The sequence below is a fragment of the Actinia tenebrosa genome, unplaced genomic scaffold (assembly GCF_029948245.1).
Source record: "Actinia tenebrosa isolate PJP-AT-01 unplaced genomic scaffold, QUT_ActTen_1.0 PGA_scaffold14__42_contigs__length_11649687, whole genome shotgun sequence".
NCBI classification, from domain to species: Eukaryota; Metazoa; Cnidaria; class Anthozoa; order Actiniaria; family Actiniidae; genus Actinia; species Actinia tenebrosa.
Window position 1 is genome coordinate 3,107,430 of NW_028292574.1, and position 16,819 is coordinate 3,124,248.

Sequence of the window (16,819 nt, forward strand, 5' to 3'; positions counted from 1 at the left end):
AGTAGGGTTGGTAAATCATAAACTACTTTTACGACTGTTCACATCCAGTAAGAGGACTTTTCGCTACGGCTTTCCTTTTTCAAATGACCATATTTAAGGGTATCTTTGACCCATGTGCAAGGGTATCCTTGAACATATTTAAGGGTATCCTTTTTTCAAATGACCATACGCAAGAGTATCCTTTTTTCAAGAATGAGCACCAGACGAACTCAATTTAGTCTTTATGTGGTTAAACACCTATTTTAGAGAAGAAGAACTTTATTTGTACCCATTATTACATTTTTTTGTTCTAATTTGATACATTATTTTATGTTGAACAGATTGAGGGGTACCAACTTCCAAAAATAACTAAAAAGCTAAAAATGCTTGGAAGTCGGTTTACATATTCTTAATTAAAAGTCGTTACATTTAGGGTCGGGATTTCTGCTATTTATAATTATAATAATGAGCACAATAATAACATAATAATAACACACTAATAATAACAATAATAACATAATAATAACACACCGTATAAACACATAGGCAAAAAAGTCAATATGATTGAAAAAGTGACAAAAAAGACATAAAAACTATGCAAATACACACGCAGCACACAAGAGCATCATCAGTCTTTACAGTATATTTAAGTTAATTTGTAAAATAAATAATAAAAATAATAAAAATGACATTCTGTGCGAATGTGAAAAACTCAAGGAAAAGACTCATCCAGTCCTGGACTCGATTTCAGTCAGATACTACAAGCTGAAATATCCTTTTCTCCGCGCGCGACTTTTGAGCTTGTTTGAGCGGATAGAAATTAATCCCGTGCGGATATATATTTAAGCTTTTATCATCGATTTAACTTCAGACATGAATGTCTATTATCAAGGGGAAATGTCTGCCAACTTTGTCTTAAACTTGTTGTTTGTCGCTTCGTAATGATGAATTTGGTAGTTAGAAACCCATCCTCATTAACCTCGATTTAGTGTACGATTGATTTGTGACACAACAAACTGGAAGGATAAATAATAACAGCGCTTGGCTTGTGATTAAATGGTGTGTTTTGAAAAAAAGCTATATCACGGGCGTAGAGTGCATTTCACGGGCCCCTCACAGCCCAATTTACATACATTTACTGTATTTTACCTATATGTCTATCCGCCCGTGATGTAGTCCTCATCCGTATCCTGAATCTTTCACTATGAAAAACTACTTAAAGGCACTTTCAAAATACCCAAAACTCAAAGAATATGAAAAGATCATAGAGTACATTCTGTGTGACAGTGAAAAACTCAAGGTATAGACTAATCAAGTCCTTATATTAGTAGTTATAAACTTATATCTTATAACTCTCATATTCACCACCAACTATTGCATTACATCAACAGAAGGCGAAACTCTGAAGCGTGTGAAGGAGTGCGGAGTAGCTAGTTTTACAAAGATCACAACACTCAAAAGGACACCAAAGTAAGCCTAATAGAAATTCCCTTATTACATTATATTTCAACAGGATTTCATTGACAGGAGGGGGCATCTTTGTACTGAAGCTCGAAGAGCGTGAAGGAGTGTGAGATAGCTAAGCTTGCGAAAAGAACCTCAATGCTCAAATGGACACTTAAGATTTCCGAAAGAAAATTGAATGTGTATGATCAAGATAAAATGTTTCCAACTTCGTCTTAAACTTGTTGCTCGTCGCTTCGTCCATCATGAGTTTGGCGCGGGCTAGAAATCCATCCTAATTTATCTTGGTTTAGTGTACGATTGCTGCGTGATAAAACCAAAAAACCAAAGACGGCTACAGGTCATTTAGACATTCCTATATAGAACAAGAAACACTAAATAAAATCCATCATCTTCAGCATCGGTTTCGTGTACGATTCCTTCATGATACAACCAACTGCAAGAATAAGGAATAGTAGGATTAGCTTGTGAATGAATGACGTGTTTTGATAAAAAGACTACATCCCGGGCGGAGAGTGCATTTCAGGGCCCCCTCACAGCCCAAATTACATACATTTACTGTATTTTATGTGGTCACTCATCGCCCGTGATATACCGTAGTCTTTACCCGCGTTCCTTGAATACTTCACTGCAATTTGGAAGTCATGTTTTCTTTTTATCTTACCACTTAAAGGATGCAAAAAGCATAAAGATTAGATCCTGTAGGAATGTTAAAAAAGTAAAGGTACAGACTAATGTAGTAGTGGACATCCTTTTTATGTGATACAACAGGCTGCCAAATTCGTTTTTCCGGGCTCGACTTTTCAGCTTGTCTGAACGGATAGAATGTAAACCTGGATTTACCCTAGATACGGACGTGCTGTTTAGTTATCTTAAAGGTGCAAAAATAGCCTGGTTTAACAGGATATCGTATGATTTTTCGATTTTGGCGCCGCAAATAACATGTAACAAAATGTTACTATTGAGTCATATACCACATATAGAAACCGCGTTTGGATTATCCTCAGCATTTTTTCGATACTCCTGCGAATCAAAGTCACAGCGCGGCTAAAACAAACATCGTATTGGATTTTAGTATGTTTGGTCTGATTTAGCGGGGAAAGGATTCCCTTTTAATCTGCATAGTAAAGCTAGTAAGCGCTAATTTTGGCCCCAGAAAGGCCAATTGTAGCGCCTAGTACCTTGGGGAGGTGGGTAAGTTCAATTTATAGGCGTACGAGTGGCTTGCGGGTCCAAACTTTAGATGCTCGTAAATCTATTTCCTTTACGACCAAAACAAAACAAATTACACAATTGATCCCCATTTCTCTTGCTCTTTTAGAATTTGTTACTTTTTGCCTCAAAATCAAAAATCGTGGAAAATCACAATCTGGATTCACTCCTTGGATCGGACTTTTCCTAGTTGGAGTGTGCGGAACCAGAAAAATTTTACTCTAGTATTTCGACTTGAAACCACAGTGAAAAGTCTAACATTACTAGAAAAAGCATTTTGATGCAGTTATTTCGAAAAATTATCGAAAAATTATGGCTTTTATGAGATTGATACTTTAAGAGGTACTCTGTGAGAATCTGTGGATTTATTCCACTTATCATCTCTTTTCTTCTCTTTTTTTATCTCTTTTTTTACCGAAAAAGACGTTGGAAAACTCCTCACTTGTGTTCCTGCCACTATAACAAGCTAAAACAGAAAAAATAGCGGCCTACAGTTACCATGGATACCACAAAGGGTGACAAGAAAGTCTTTACGCCAAATGGACGGATATTCTGTACAGTATCCCCGCATCAATGCTATTCAAGTGAAAACACAAAACGTGAGTAGTGATTTTTATGTTTGTTCAAAAACATATATTTAGAGTGTGCGTTTATTCCTTTACTATTATGGACTACCTGTGGTGCGACGAAGGTGAAGATACCACAGGGAGACCAATCACTTTTTACCATTGTTCTGATTTATATTAGAAACCAGATCGTAACTTTCCATCTTTGGACCTACCTCTTTACCCTTTACAAAATTATGGATATGGATATGTTAATTATTTTGCTAGCATAAAGTTGACATCCAGTGAAAGGACTTTTGAAGCTACTAATAAACTCCTAAACCAACTATATAGAGAGTAAAAGGAAATATTAATTAACTTCAAACTTTTCTCTTTTTCCAAATGTCATATGTTTTGGTCAACGCAGACCAAAATGCTGTAAAATAAACTAGTTCAAAAGAAACCTAATGGAAGAATATGGTTCAAAGTTGATAAGATGGTTCACAGGCCCTTTTCTGGATGTGAACTAAGCGTGAGACTACGAGGTTGAGACCTCTTCACATCCATTGAAGGGACCGATATTACCTTGAACCAAACTATGCTATCATATTAAAATATTCGCTCAACCGCGTCTCCCGTACGAATAACAATCGCTGTTATTTGTACGGGAGTGGAAAATGTTGATAAATATTCGCAGAATCGACTCCCGTACGAATAACAATCGCTGTTATATAAAAATTCATTAGAATATATGATCTAATGCGCTTATTTACAATCTTTACAATCATTAAGAATAAAACTAAACAAAAACTATATCTAAAATCACTATATTTACAGATAGAAAATCAAAATAAACGTCACTAAATCAACTTAATTTACCAAAACTCACAGTTACTCCGATCTCACAATTTAATTAAAAATTAAAAATATGCCTGCCTTAAGAGTTATGTTTTCAATTCTTTTTTAAATCTAGTAAATTTGTCCTCAGCCCTAGGGCTTGGAGGCAAAGCGTTCCATAAAACTGGGGCAGCCACTGAAAAGGCTCTATCTCCAGTGGTCGTCTTGGCCGATTTTATTACAAGACGATAAGATGGGGTTCGAACCAACAGACAAAAAAAAATAAAAAAAAATAGAATAATCGATTCCAAGGTGCCATACCCCCGAGACATCCGCAGAGCTGAGGCGGCGTATGGACTTCGGACCTGACGGCGATTAAATCCTTCTGCCCTTGGGTGTACGAATTACGCAAGAAAATGTTCTAGCCGAAGCATCAGGGGAGAGACCAGCCGGCCCCCAGACCATATCGGCTAATCCCTTGCATCTCTGCCACGCACGGAATCGGTTGAAAAATTAATGTTAAAAAGTCTAGTCTATCCGGTGCACTGTTTTCACGGCTATTGTTATGCTGATTCACCTGGAACCGTGGTCCAGTGGATAAAACTAGGCCTTCATATCATGACACTAAAAGTCAAGTCCGGTTGCGCGAAGTTAGTACATGGATGGGTGACCTGAAACCTTTACCTACTTATCGGGGAAAAAAAATCTTAATGAACTTCAAGATTAAAATTCATTTTAGTTTAAGTTAAAATTCTAGATCTTGAAAATTAATAAAAGAATGATAAAAAGGCCGGTGATCTATGACACATGGGTCTCTATTCAATGAATAGAACTCTAGAACTCAGTCTGAACTCCGATTTAAAAGGATTCCTTCCCTGATTTAGGAGAATCCCGTAACCTGATTTTGGCGTATCCCTTACCTGATTTAGGAGTTCCTATTTTCAAAATAATTTTATAAAATGCTATATATTTTGAAGCTTAATATTCGATTAAACTTCAGACAAGAATGTCTATTATCCAGATAAAATCTTTTTAAAAGTCTTCTCAAACTTATTGTTCGTCTCTTCGTCCATGATGACTGTAACGGTTAGAAATCTATCCTCAATAGCCTCGGTTTAGCGTACTATTGTTTTATGATAGAACTTACTGGAAGGATAAAGAATAACAGGCGTGTTCTGCGATTTAATTGTGTATTTTAAGAAAATGACTACATCCCGGGCGTAGAGTGCTTTTCACGGGTCCCTCTCAGCCCAATTTACATACATTTACTGTATTTTATGGGGTCCCATCTCCGCCCGTGATGTAGTCTTCCCCAGCACGTATCTTGGCTTCACATTGAAACCCGTTCCGTGGAAGCCATTTTTTCAATTCTTACCATTTCTAGTAAAAAAAATCATTAGAAGTAGATTGTGTATGATCATAGAAAACTCAAGGTACAGACTAATCCAGTCCTGGACTAACTTTCTGTCCGATACAACAAGTCGTAAAAATTATTTTTCCCGCGCGCGGCTTTTCAGTTTTTGTGATCTGTAGCTGAACTAAACTAAGTACAGACGTGTGGTGCCGTGTTCTTAAAGGTGTATGAACTATAGTCTGGCGTAATGGAGACTAAAGAAAAAGAAAGTAACAGAATATTACGATTATCTATGCCATATTTGCATAGACCTTATAATTTTATCGATCGATACCCTGACGATCTTCTAAACTGGATTTCGGAGTATCCCTCACCTAATTTAGGAGTATCCCTTACCTGATTTAGGAGCTCCCTTACCTGATTTAGGAGTATCTGATTTAGGAGTATCCATTTACCTGATTTAGGAGTATCCCTTCACCTTATTTAGGAGTATCCCTTCACCTGATTTAGGAGTATCTGATTTAGGAGTATCCCTTCACCTGATTTAGGGGTATCCATTATCTGATTTAGGAGTATCTGATTTAGGAGTATCCATTCACCTGATTTAGGAGTATCCCTTCACCTGATTTAGGAGTATCTGCTTTAGGAGTATCCCTTCACCTAATTTAGGGGTATCCATTATCTGATTTAGGAGTATCCCTTCACCTGATTTAGGGGTATCCCTTCACCTGATTTAGGAGCTCCCTTACCTGATTTAGGAGTATCCCTTCACCTGATTTAGGAGTATCCCTTCACCTGATTCAGAAGTATCCCTTCACCTGATTTAGGAGTATCCCTTTACCTGATTTAGGAGTATCTCTAAACCTGGTTTAGAAGTATCCCTTAACCTGGTTTAGAACAAGCACCAAACAAACTCAATTTATTTTTGTGTGTGATTACGCACCTAATTTACAAAATGCTAAATATTTCATAGCTTTAATGTAATTATCGATTAAACTTCAGAAATAAATTTCTATTATCGAGATAACTAGATGTCTCCAAACCTTGTCTCAAAATTTTGTTCTTCGCTTCGTCCATGATGGATGTTCGCGGTTAGAAATCAATAATAATAATAATAATAATAATTTATTTCTTAATAAATAAATCAATCCTAAACCCGGTTTCGTGTAAGATTGCTTCATGATAGAACTAACTGGAAGGATAAAGAATTAATAGGCTTGCCTTGAGATTGAGAATGGTGTGTTTTGAGGAAAAGACTATATCTCGGGCGTAGAGTGCTTTTCACGGGCCCCTCACAGCCCAATTCACATACATTTACTGTATTTTATGGGGGTCCTTCTCCGCCCGGAATGTAGTCTTCGCCTCGCGGCACATATGTTTTCTTTTGAAACCCATTTGAAAGCCAATTTTTCGATTCCTATAATATCTAAAGCATGGACAAATCATAAAGAGAAGTGTCTGTATGACTGTGAAAAACTCAAGGTACAGGAATGACTTTATAAAACTATCATTTTCTAAAGAAAACACTTGTCGAAAACATTTCAAACTTTAAAAAACTTTACTTTTGCCTATATATATTTTGAAAACATTCTTATCAGCAAGAATTATAATGACAATTTTTTTGCAGTTCATTCAAGTCTAGGCATGCTGCGTATATTTGGTCAACAATATGAAGGTATTCTTTGTAGTTATAAACGTCCGCTAACGAAATAAAATAAAATATATCAATCCAAATATTTTTGCATTTGCAAAGTGCTTTCTATCATTTCTTGTCAAAATGAAATATTTTTCATCAACAACGACGAAAAATGCTATTTCTACAATATTTGATGAATTTTTTTACGTATGAGTTTTATTTTCTTCATTTTCGAGTAAAAGTTGTTGTTTATCGAACCGAATCTCGATTTAATTAAGAAATATTTAATGTTCGCTGATTGGCTAATTTGCTGAGAGAAACAAAATCACCTGGCTTCATAGAAACGGCCGAGAAGGTTCCATCAACCAATCAGATTGCTCGACGTCATGGGTGCTCTTTAATAGTACAGTCTGCGACACGGCTTCAGTCTTTTTATCTCCAACTTGGTCAATTTTGAGTGCAAATGAAAAAATGAGGGATTTCTTTCTAATGACGATCTTCTTTTATCAAGTCTGTAACGTTAAAGGTAAAGAACTAGATATCATTAGGAAGGAAGGAAGTCCTTTAAAGTGTATATCAGGTCTAGAATTTTTTTACGGTTTTGTCATCTCTAGATGATATAGATAAATATTCCCAAAAAAAATTTTCGATTTCGATTTTTTTTCACCTCGAAATCAGCCTTCAAAGTTAGATTTCTGGCGACGCCCAGTCGTGTTGGCCGTGTTTTGGGAGACGCTAATGGACTGGCACTAGTTTTTCTGTGACGTAAATTCGGTGACACAGTTTAGATCGGCCTACCCTGGTCCCAGAGCTTTCTCGTATTTTTTTTTCTCTGTAAAATCGCCGCGAAGCGGCAACAACGAGCTGCGAAGCAGCGAGCCGCGAGAAACCTCTGGTCACGACCGTTGAGAACCTCACTTTCATGCCATCATAGCTGTCAAATCCATCATTTCTAGTCGACCAATCACAAAAGGATGATCGTGTTACAAATTATAATTAGGGTGTGGAGGCTTAATGCTATATACCAACACTATTTTTTTCAAGTAGGGGTGGGAGAAGAGACTTTGTATATTTACGAGCTGTCAAAATAGTATGCTACACGTGCGACTCTTCTTACTTCGACTCAATAGTTATGTTATGCAGAAAGATTATAATACACCGGTAAAGGTATTTATACAGCGTCCAAACGACTTCTGTAGAGCTTGCAGAGAAAGTATAAAAATCAGTGGGCGCTCGCAAATTAATATTTTTGGAGCAAATAAACAAGAATTTCTTCGCCGTATTTTCGATTCATCAATATCTCCTGTTAAACTGCTTGCTGTCATGCCTCGGGAATTCAACTCTCGGATATGAGACTCCACCAGCGAATTTAGCGGACAAATCACCAAGACGATGGCGTTCCTTGGGTAAGGAAAGCCTCTGAGATTAAGTTCCTTACAGAAGTCGACCAGTAGTTGGAATATGATTGACTTGCCATGACCGGTTGGCAAAACGGCGAAGACATCTTCTCGGTTTAACAGACCAAACAAAGCGTTGTTTTGCTCAGCCGATAGCTGTTCTATTTCGGGAAAACGACTTTCGAGAATTGACTTCAAGATACTCTCGAATAGTTCTCTGGATATCAAAACCGTCATTGAAACTATAAACCAGCAATATTTATAAACTATAGACTTTAGATAAGATTGTAAGATGTGTTAAAGATCAAACTTCAGGCTGACAAGACGCTATAATGACAATATAGTCCGATGGCACGAAAAGCCTGACCCCTCCCCCCAAACAAAAATATTGACGTGACAAGCTCATTCAGCCCCTACCCCCATAGATATCTAATCCAGCCAATCATATTTCTCGTACAGTGATTAAAATAGCCATCCAATCAGAATTCGACGATCATAAGTTGATGGCATGAAAGTGAGGTTCTCAACGGTCGTGACCAGAGGTTTCTCGCGGCTCGCTGCTTCGTAGCTCGTTGTTGCCGCTTCGCGGCGATTTTACAGAGAAAAAAAAATACGAGAAATCTCTGGGACCAGGGTAAGATCGGCCTTTCGAAGTATTGTAAATATGCCTAGTAGGTGCGTGGTTGGAGGGTGTTCAAATATAACGAAGAAAGGCATAAAACTTCATACGATCCCTTATTTTAATGATGACCGACCAATAGCAAAGGCTAGAAGGAAAAGATGGGTCGATTTTGTGTTGAAAAGACGAGCAAAATGGACGCCTACGGCGACTTCGGCAATATGCTCGGAGCACTTTTCTCCAGAGGACTACAGTCAGCGTTACTCTTTCGGAGAAGACGACAGAAAGCTGGCACACTTAGTAAGGGATGAGACCGGAATTGTGTCATACCCAAAACTTTACCCAGTTCCATCGACTAGTTCAGCTGAAGCCAACAATTCTCAAAGAAATCGCCGAAAGGTAAGTCGTCGATTGATAATAAAAAAATGTCACACATATTGGACTATATGCCCCAACTGTAGCACTATCGTTTGTTTACTATATAGATTCTTAGAGACATGATCGCTGCTAGTACTGGTGAGTCCAGAGAAGCCATGGGACCTGTTAGAGAGCTTGAGAATGAAGACAGGTTACCTGTAGACAATGCAGAGGAGCCTGATACAGTAATCAGAGCCGAGGATTGTTCTTCAGCGCGGGATTTCAGCACCCAGACTCCAGATTGCTTGGCTTGCAAAAAGCTCAAAGAAGAAAAACGATTGCTACATAATAAATGCATCGATTTAAAAAACAAGATCGATTCTCTGGCAAAGGAACCCACTCCAAAATCGTCCTGTGGTATTCAGTGTAATTTAACACAGCTGAACGACCATGAAGAAGGTCTTGGAGAAAGGATCGGAGAGAATTTGGAACAAGACGATGAGTATGTAAATATGGAAGTGGAGGAAGATGATGAGGACACAGTTGACTATGACATTACAGAGGAAGAGCCTGAGAGTATCCCTGATGACGTTGACTATCACCCCTACACAGATACAGAGACAGAAACTGAAACGGAGGATGAAGAGCATATGACAGGAAGGAGGTATGGAATAAATTTGATCTTTATAGTTTAAATCTTGACAAAAAATAATTTGTTTTGCTGTTGTTTTGTCTTACAGATTCAATTCAAGCAACTATAGCACTAGAACTGAGCCTAAGTACATTGTCTTCTTGTCCAAGCTGTTATTGTTGTTCTCCTTCTGCCACTCCTGCAAGACTGAAAACCCTGTTGTGACATACCGAGAAGTAGGGACTATGGTCAATATCACTACTACATGCCAAAACCCCAGATGCCCAAAGAAGGAAAATACTTGGAGAAGCCAACCCAACATGACAGGCACTAAGATCCCAGCTGGTAATATTCTCCTGTGCTTTGCTGTCCTAACTGCAGGTGCTTCTGCAAGCAAGGTTTTCAGGCTGTTTCAGCACATGGGAGTTGCCTGCATCACACTTACTACTTTCTTTAAACATCAAGGGGTACGCAATGTTTACAAAATGCTTTATTTATAAAAATGATCTATCATAGTTGAATTTAGTTGAGTAATGCAAACAAGGGCTCTGTACCTGAGAAGTAGGAGAATTATTTTCCATGTAAATTTATTTTTTGAATTTTAGGAAAAGCTGTTTCCTTCCATCCTGCTGTTTTGGAAAAAGTACCAAAAAGTAATGCTAAGTGAAGTAAAGTCACTGCCAGAGCCCCTAACACTATCTGGAGATGCCAGGCATGACAGCATGGGGCACAGCGCCAAATTTGGAGTATACTCAATCTTCCTTTGTAATTTGCCGAACATTATTCATTTTTCCCTCGTACAGGTATGTTATCATCATTGGATGTTATGATTCTACTATACCTGTCCTTACTGCCAAAACAGGTAGTGAGAATTAAACTTGTAAAAAAGCACTTTGTTGACTTTACATTCATTATGTTCTGTACACACATTCTTATTTGACTCTATAAGATAATTAATGCTAATCTTTGCATTGTGTCATTGTTCCTTTTAGAGAAATGAAACTGGTAGCAGTACGGCGATGGAGTACGTTGGTTTCAATAGGAGCATCAACTTCCTTCTTCAAATTGGCCTTACAATTGGCACCTTCGTATCTGACAGACATCTCTCCATTGCCAAACACATGCGAGAAAAGCTGCCAAATATTACTCACTATTTTGATCTTTGGCACCTAAAGAAATGTATGAATATCTAGTGGTATTATTATTAATATCATATTTTATTAATTATTGGTGTGACATATTTTAAACCTCTACACCACTTATTTAATGAAGGCAAAGCAAATATTAGTAAATATTTACTACAGTTATCTTTGAATATCTCTTGGTCAACTATACCTGTTTTCATGTCACCTTTGGAGTCAGAATGATTGTTTATGAATACATTTATTCTAATGGCATATGTATATTATGATAATAATAGTAATATATTGCATTTAATTTGCAGCTGTCAAGAAGGCTCTGAACAAAGTTGCAAGAGAAAAAGGATGTGAATTAATCAAGGACTGGATTCAGCCTTGCTTAAACCATCTCCATTGGAGTGCGACATCAACTGTCTGTGGAACCGGAAGAATCATCTGGTCAAAATTAAACTCCTTCAAAAGCCACATTCTTAATAGGCATAAAGATCTACCTGACCCTCTGTTCAATAAGTGCTCACATGCCGATGACATAACACCTAGGAAATGGCTTATCCCTGGTACTCTTTCTCTATTTTTATGTTGATAATTTCAAAATTTGTCACCACTGTTTTGTTCACACGGTTTTGGAAGAGTGATCCAAATTCCATTTCCTGGCCAAATCCCATGCTCTCAAATTAGTTATGTTTTTGAGCAACTCCAATTCCCACTTCTTATTTGCAAATCCCAAACCTGGTGCATAAAATTGAATTTTTCTAGCCCAGAAAAGTTGACTCCTAGTACCTAGCACCTATTTGACTGTTATAATTATGTTATTTTTCTTTATTAGATTCTGTGGCATATGAGAAACTGGACAAAGCATTGAGCAAAAAAGGAATTGTTGCTGGCATTAAACAGGCTTCTCCTTTATCGCAAACAAGTTGCCTTGAGGGATTTCACTCGCTACTAAATCAGTTTTGTCCCAAAATGATTGCATTCTCTTTCCCTGGAATGTATTGCAGGTATCTAGTACTGTGTATAACTTGTATCAATATGTATTTTTGCTATATATATTTTTCTAATATTATAATCATAGTATTATTCTCATATAAAAGCTATCAAGAAATAAGACATAAATGCATGACTAAATATTTGCATTCTTGCAAAAACTTGAATTGCAATATGCAAAATAAAGAAACAAATGAAATCAAACTAAGATATTCGAATAATAAGAATAATAATTTGTTATAATCATTCTCTTTGTTTTCTTTCCTTCCAAGACAAATACTTGCTGTAAGCCACTTCAACTACAATATCATTAGAGAGACAAAAAAGAAGCCAGATGGATCAGACCAAGTGAGATTTATTTATCCGAAGTTTAAAAATGGGGAGGCTACTGTAAGAGATGTGAGAATAAAACCAGATTATGGTAAGAATTGCTATTTCGGCACATCTGATTTAACAAAAAGTCAAAAAATACTTGTATACATGTTATTGTTTATCTTTTATCAATAGGGTATGTGGAAGAGATATACATCACTTTTCTCGAAGCATTGCAGAAAGAAGACATGTTAAGAGAGGCACAGAAAGAATTAAAAGAAATGACCCCACCATCAATGAACACGATGCTGGTAAAAGAAAGTAAAACTGTGGCTTTGGAAAAAAAGGAAAAAAGAAAGAGTATGGTTGTAGACAATGTACCACCCACAACACCATGTGAGTAGGATGTTATTTCCCATTGATGTTTCTAAGTTTGAAGAGTGCCATCATCATACCTGTGAAATTTGCTTAGCTGAATAGCACTGAATAGTGCTTACCAAACAAAAGAAAACAAATGAATTTGTGCTAATTATTACTACTATTTAGATTTTGTACTATTTCACTGGTTATACTGACTGCACTCTGTTTCAGTGTTCAAATATCACCAAGTCCTTATTCAGTGCTTTCACTATAGATCTTTCTTCATAATTAGACTGTTGTGTCTAAGTCATGAAGGTTTATTTCTAATATGTTGAATAATCTAACAGTCATAACATAATAGAAGTATAATATAAACTAACAATTTTGTCATCAACTATTCACTTCATGCTAATTTGTGCATTACTTTTATCAGTATCACAGGTACTTGAACAAGAAGCCAAAGCTGCCGAAATGAAGAAAACAAAGAAGATTGGAGAAGGCAGGATAGAGAAATCAATCCCTCATTGCACTCATTGCAAGAATCCCATGAAAGGACACAAGAATGTGAAAGACTGCCCTAAAAACCAGAAAAGCAGTTAATACTCTCTTGCTTTTAGAGTGAAGTTACTAAACCCGTGAAATAGAAATTACTTGTTAAGGTGTAATAGTCAAATAGACACAAAAGAAAACAATGGCATTAGAGTCTCAGTGCTAAGGTGTATTAGTCTACTATCCATTTCACTGGTTTAGTGACTTCACTCTTATATTAATATGTAGAAATGTATCATTTTGTAATACTTTTTACAATTAATTATTTTATAATTTTTTATTATAGTTGTAAGTGCAATACAAAGTGACAAATACAAAACAACCCTCATAAAGGCAATTTGAATCATTTCTATTAGACCCATGATACAAAGTTGTATAATTAGTGAGGAGAGTCGAAGTAAAACAAAAGAAAACAGTGAATATCTACTACTATGTAGTGCAATTTTTTTCATGCTTCAAGTAAAATCACTCTAATGCAATGTTCTGTTTATAATATAATATGTATCACTCGTTATCTTCGTATGCACAAGCAGGCAGTGGGATTCTCTTGGATCCTCCTCCTTGATAACCATGAACCAATTGGGTGAATTCCCTGTAAGCTGTTGCACGGAGAAGCCTAAAATATGAAATGATAATTTGTTAGTATATAAACTTATCAAACAAACAAGAATATATTCTTGAAATAAACAACTGTCAGTTACAATTGCTATTTACATCATTATCATGGAAATAAGTAATACTTTAAAACGGCATGGTATGACTTGTAAAGCACGTGAACAGTAAAAGATATAAGAAAATAAGGAAGAAAACATTAGTCATAGTTATCTTACTTGTTCTGGGCCCATGTAATTAAAACTAAGCTTAGAAGGAAAAAAAAGGATTTACTCACTCTTCTTCACTGCCAGTTTGTCTATACTTATATCCGTTGATAGTGCGGTATTTGGCACATGATGAACGTAGGGACCAGCGATTTAAACAAACAGGCTCAAACCCTGGATGTAAGGTCACACAAATGGGAGGTACTTCCAATTCTTCGAGCACTTCGGAAGACTTCAGTGACTCGAGACAACCCTCTATTTCGTGACAGCAATTACACTCTTGAGGTTTTTGAAGTAAGTCTTTCTTGCAATGACCGCATCTACACCTAAAAGAGGAAACGTTTAGATTTGCGAGTTAGTAAAAAAATCAAAACGAAACTAAATATTTTGCAAAAAGAGTGAGCTTGTAGCTAGATCTTGATAGTTACGTACCAAGCGCTATTCGGCGTGACGCCATCAAATCTTTCTTGAAGCTTTTCATTTCTCTTCTCGATCTTTGAAATTTCTTCGTTATATTCACTGAGCCATTCCGCATCAGCAAGTGGTTCTGAAGAATATGGTCCTACCAACTCGTGAGATTCAGACCTGGGGTAGCTATCATCTGACTCGTGTGTTTCAGCATGTTGATGGCATTCGTCCTCTATTTCTCCATCCTCTTCCTCTGAATATATACTTGAAATCTCGCTTTCAGAGCTGCAATCACTCCCGTAATAGTTCGTAGCCATCTTGTGAAATTATATATTGAAATTTATGTTTTTTGAAGGAATGAAAGTCACTAACGGGTCAATGTTTACAATACTTTGTCTACTCGTATCCTTGACAATCGCTTTTCTCGGTTCTCGAATTTACGTCACTAGTTACCAGTCTCCTAAAACACGGCCAACACGACTGGGCGTCGCCAGAAATCTAACTTTGAAGGCTGATTTCGAGGTGAAAAAAATTCGAAATCGAAAAATTTTTTTTGGAATATTTATTTATATCATCTAGAGATGCCAAAACCGTAAAAAAATTCTAGACCTGATATACACTTTAAGATGAGCTCACGAAGTAAATCAAACTTTTAACTAAAAAATCTCTGAAGTTGATATTCCAAGAAGGAAGATTGAGATCAAGTCAAAAATTCTTTGTTTTGGATTTTTTTCAGTATTCTAACGTAAGAAACTTGGCATTTCATCATGAAATTTTAAATTCAAGCAGCGGCGAATCAGAGAAAATTAATCTGTTCAGAAATACGAATGATCGAGTTTACTTTAATACTTAATGGCACCCATATTGTGTGTAATTTCAATATATAAATCCCTATTTATTTTTTTCATTCTGGGAACCATATATCAAAAAATACCCGCAATACCGAGTTAATTTTACAATTCTGTTCCTAGAAACTAGAATTTTTACCATCTATATCAAAGTTTGACTGTTAGTAGTTAAATTTATATGTTTTATAGTAAAATCCTTTCTATACTTTTTTTTAAAGTAAAGCTAAGAATTAAGAAGGAAGGGAAACTATGAAATGTCAAAGTCATTATTTCTAAAAACCAGCACGTTTTTTTTTCTTCTTTGTTTAGTTAAGTTTATATTTTCTTAATGAAAACCTTTCTTTCAAAGCGATTTTTAGACAAATTATTTATCATTTTTAAAGGTACCGAGTGAAGCAAGAAAAATTAAGGAGAAATAGGAAAGAAACGAATTTTAAAATGTCACGAGTTTGTTATCAAAAACAAAGTTTTGCTTAGTTAAATTTATATATTTTTAGTTAGACAATTTCTTTAAAATCGATTTTATTATTTATCTATTTTAATCATTTATCATTATTTTAAAGACACCTAGTAAAGCTAAAAAAAATATTACGGAGGAATGAGAGAAAATTTAAATTTAAAATGCTAAAGATTATCTTTGAAAACAAGGCAAGTTTTATGGCTAGAAATGAGTGATTATACAACATAAATTGTTAATGAGTGATTATAACAGCACGCAGTGTATGGTGCTTGATCATTCAAGTCATTTCAGTTCTGTCAATTAATTATCTAAATGTTTAATTTATGCACCGAATCGAAATATGGCGACCAATTTGAAGAGCTATTGTTCTGGAGGACTGACTATACAGTAGCCTCATGTTCCCGTGGAAACAAGCAGAAAAATAGAGGCTATAGTCACTCCAGAACAAGAGAATATGAAGTACTTAATATTCTCTTGTCCAGAACTATACTTATTCAAATTGGTCGTCATATTTTGAGTCGTTGTATAATGGTCATTGAGAATTAACTAGTTAGAAAAATACTGGGGAAGGTATCGAAGACAGCGAAATATCTTCTTCTTTTTCTTCTTCTTCTTCTTCTTTTTCTTCTTCTTCTTCTTCTTCTTGATCTTCTTCTTCTTCTCCTTCTTCCTCTTCTTCTTCTTCTTTTTCTTCTTCTTCTTCGTCTTCTTCTTCTTCTTCTTCTTCTTCGTCTTCTTCTTCTTCTTCTTTTTCTTCTTCTTCTTTTTCTTCTTCGTCTTCTTCTTCTTCTTCTTCTTGCTGAACAGCTTAAAGATAATCTCATCATCTACTTCATGCCCTTATCATAAACGATATGAAATAGAATAGAATAGAATAGAATTAATCATAGAATGATTTCCCCTATATATT

The 16,819-nt window shown here is 36.0% G+C and overlaps 2 protein-coding genes across 4 annotated transcripts; one reads left to right on the top strand and one right to left on the bottom strand.

Moving 5' to 3' along the window:
• Positions 1-9,026: 9,026 nt before the first annotated feature.
• LOC148911223 (uncharacterized) lies at positions 9,027-14,078 on the top strand. Of its 3 annotated transcripts, XM_089029565.1 has the most exons (10): positions 9,041-9,442; positions 9,529-10,064; positions 10,141-10,498; positions 10,637-10,834; positions 11,024-11,210; positions 11,476-11,727; positions 11,997-12,168; positions 12,427-12,575; positions 12,662-12,862; positions 13,260-14,078. In XM_089029565.1, the coding sequence occupies exons 1-10, from the start codon at positions 9,089-9,091 to the stop codon at positions 13,424-13,426; spliced, it is 2,574 nt and encodes an 857-aa protein (XP_088885691.1). In that variant the 5' UTR covers positions 9,041-9,088; the 3' UTR covers positions 13,427-14,078. The 3 variants fall into 3 exon arrangements, with proteins under 3 accessions (XP_088885693.1, XP_088885692.1, XP_088885691.1); XM_089029567.1 differs by lacking the exon at positions 13,260-14,078 and having other exon boundaries at positions 9,027-9,442; positions 12,427-12,502; positions 12,662-12,802; XM_089029566.1 differs by lacking the exon at positions 12,662-12,862 and having other exon boundaries at positions 9,034-9,442.
• On the bottom strand, positions 13,705-15,218 carry LOC148911224 (uncharacterized). The gene is made up of 3 exons (XM_089029568.1): positions 14,626-15,218; positions 14,265-14,519; positions 13,705-13,991 (listed from the first exon to the last, which is right to left on the bottom strand). The coding sequence occupies exons 1-3, from the start codon at positions 14,916-14,918 to the stop codon at positions 13,880-13,882; spliced, it is 660 nt and encodes a 219-aa protein (XP_088885694.1). The 5' UTR covers positions 14,919-15,218; the 3' UTR covers positions 13,705-13,879.
• Between the last annotated feature and the right edge of the window lie 1,601 nt (positions 15,219-16,819).

Bases quoted from the DNA above. Each gene is read 5' to 3' on its own strand.
- LOC148911223 (XM_089029565.1), top strand. From the start codon at position 9,089: ATGCCTAGTAGGTGCGTGGTTGGAGGGTGTTCAAATATAACGAAGAAA. The intron at 12,576-12,661 runs GTAAGAATTGCT...TTTTATCAATAG, and splicing joins GAGAATAAAACCAGATTATG to GGTATGTGGAAGAGATATAC. The intron at 12,863-13,259 runs GTGAGTAGGATG...TACTTTTATCAG, and splicing joins TGTACCACCCACAACACCAT to TATCACAGGTACTTGAACAA.
- LOC148911224 (XM_089029568.1), bottom strand. From the start codon at position 14,918: ATGGCTACGAACTATTACGGGAGTGATTGCAGCTCTGAAAGCGAGATT. The intron at 14,520-14,625 runs GTACGTAACTAT...TTCCTCTTTTAG, and splicing joins GTCACGCCGAATAGCGCTTG to GTGTAGATGCGGTCATTGCA. The intron at 13,992-14,264 runs GTGAGTAAATCC...TTCATATTTTAG, and splicing joins CAAACTGGCAGTGAAGAAGA to GCTTCTCCGTGCAACAGCTT.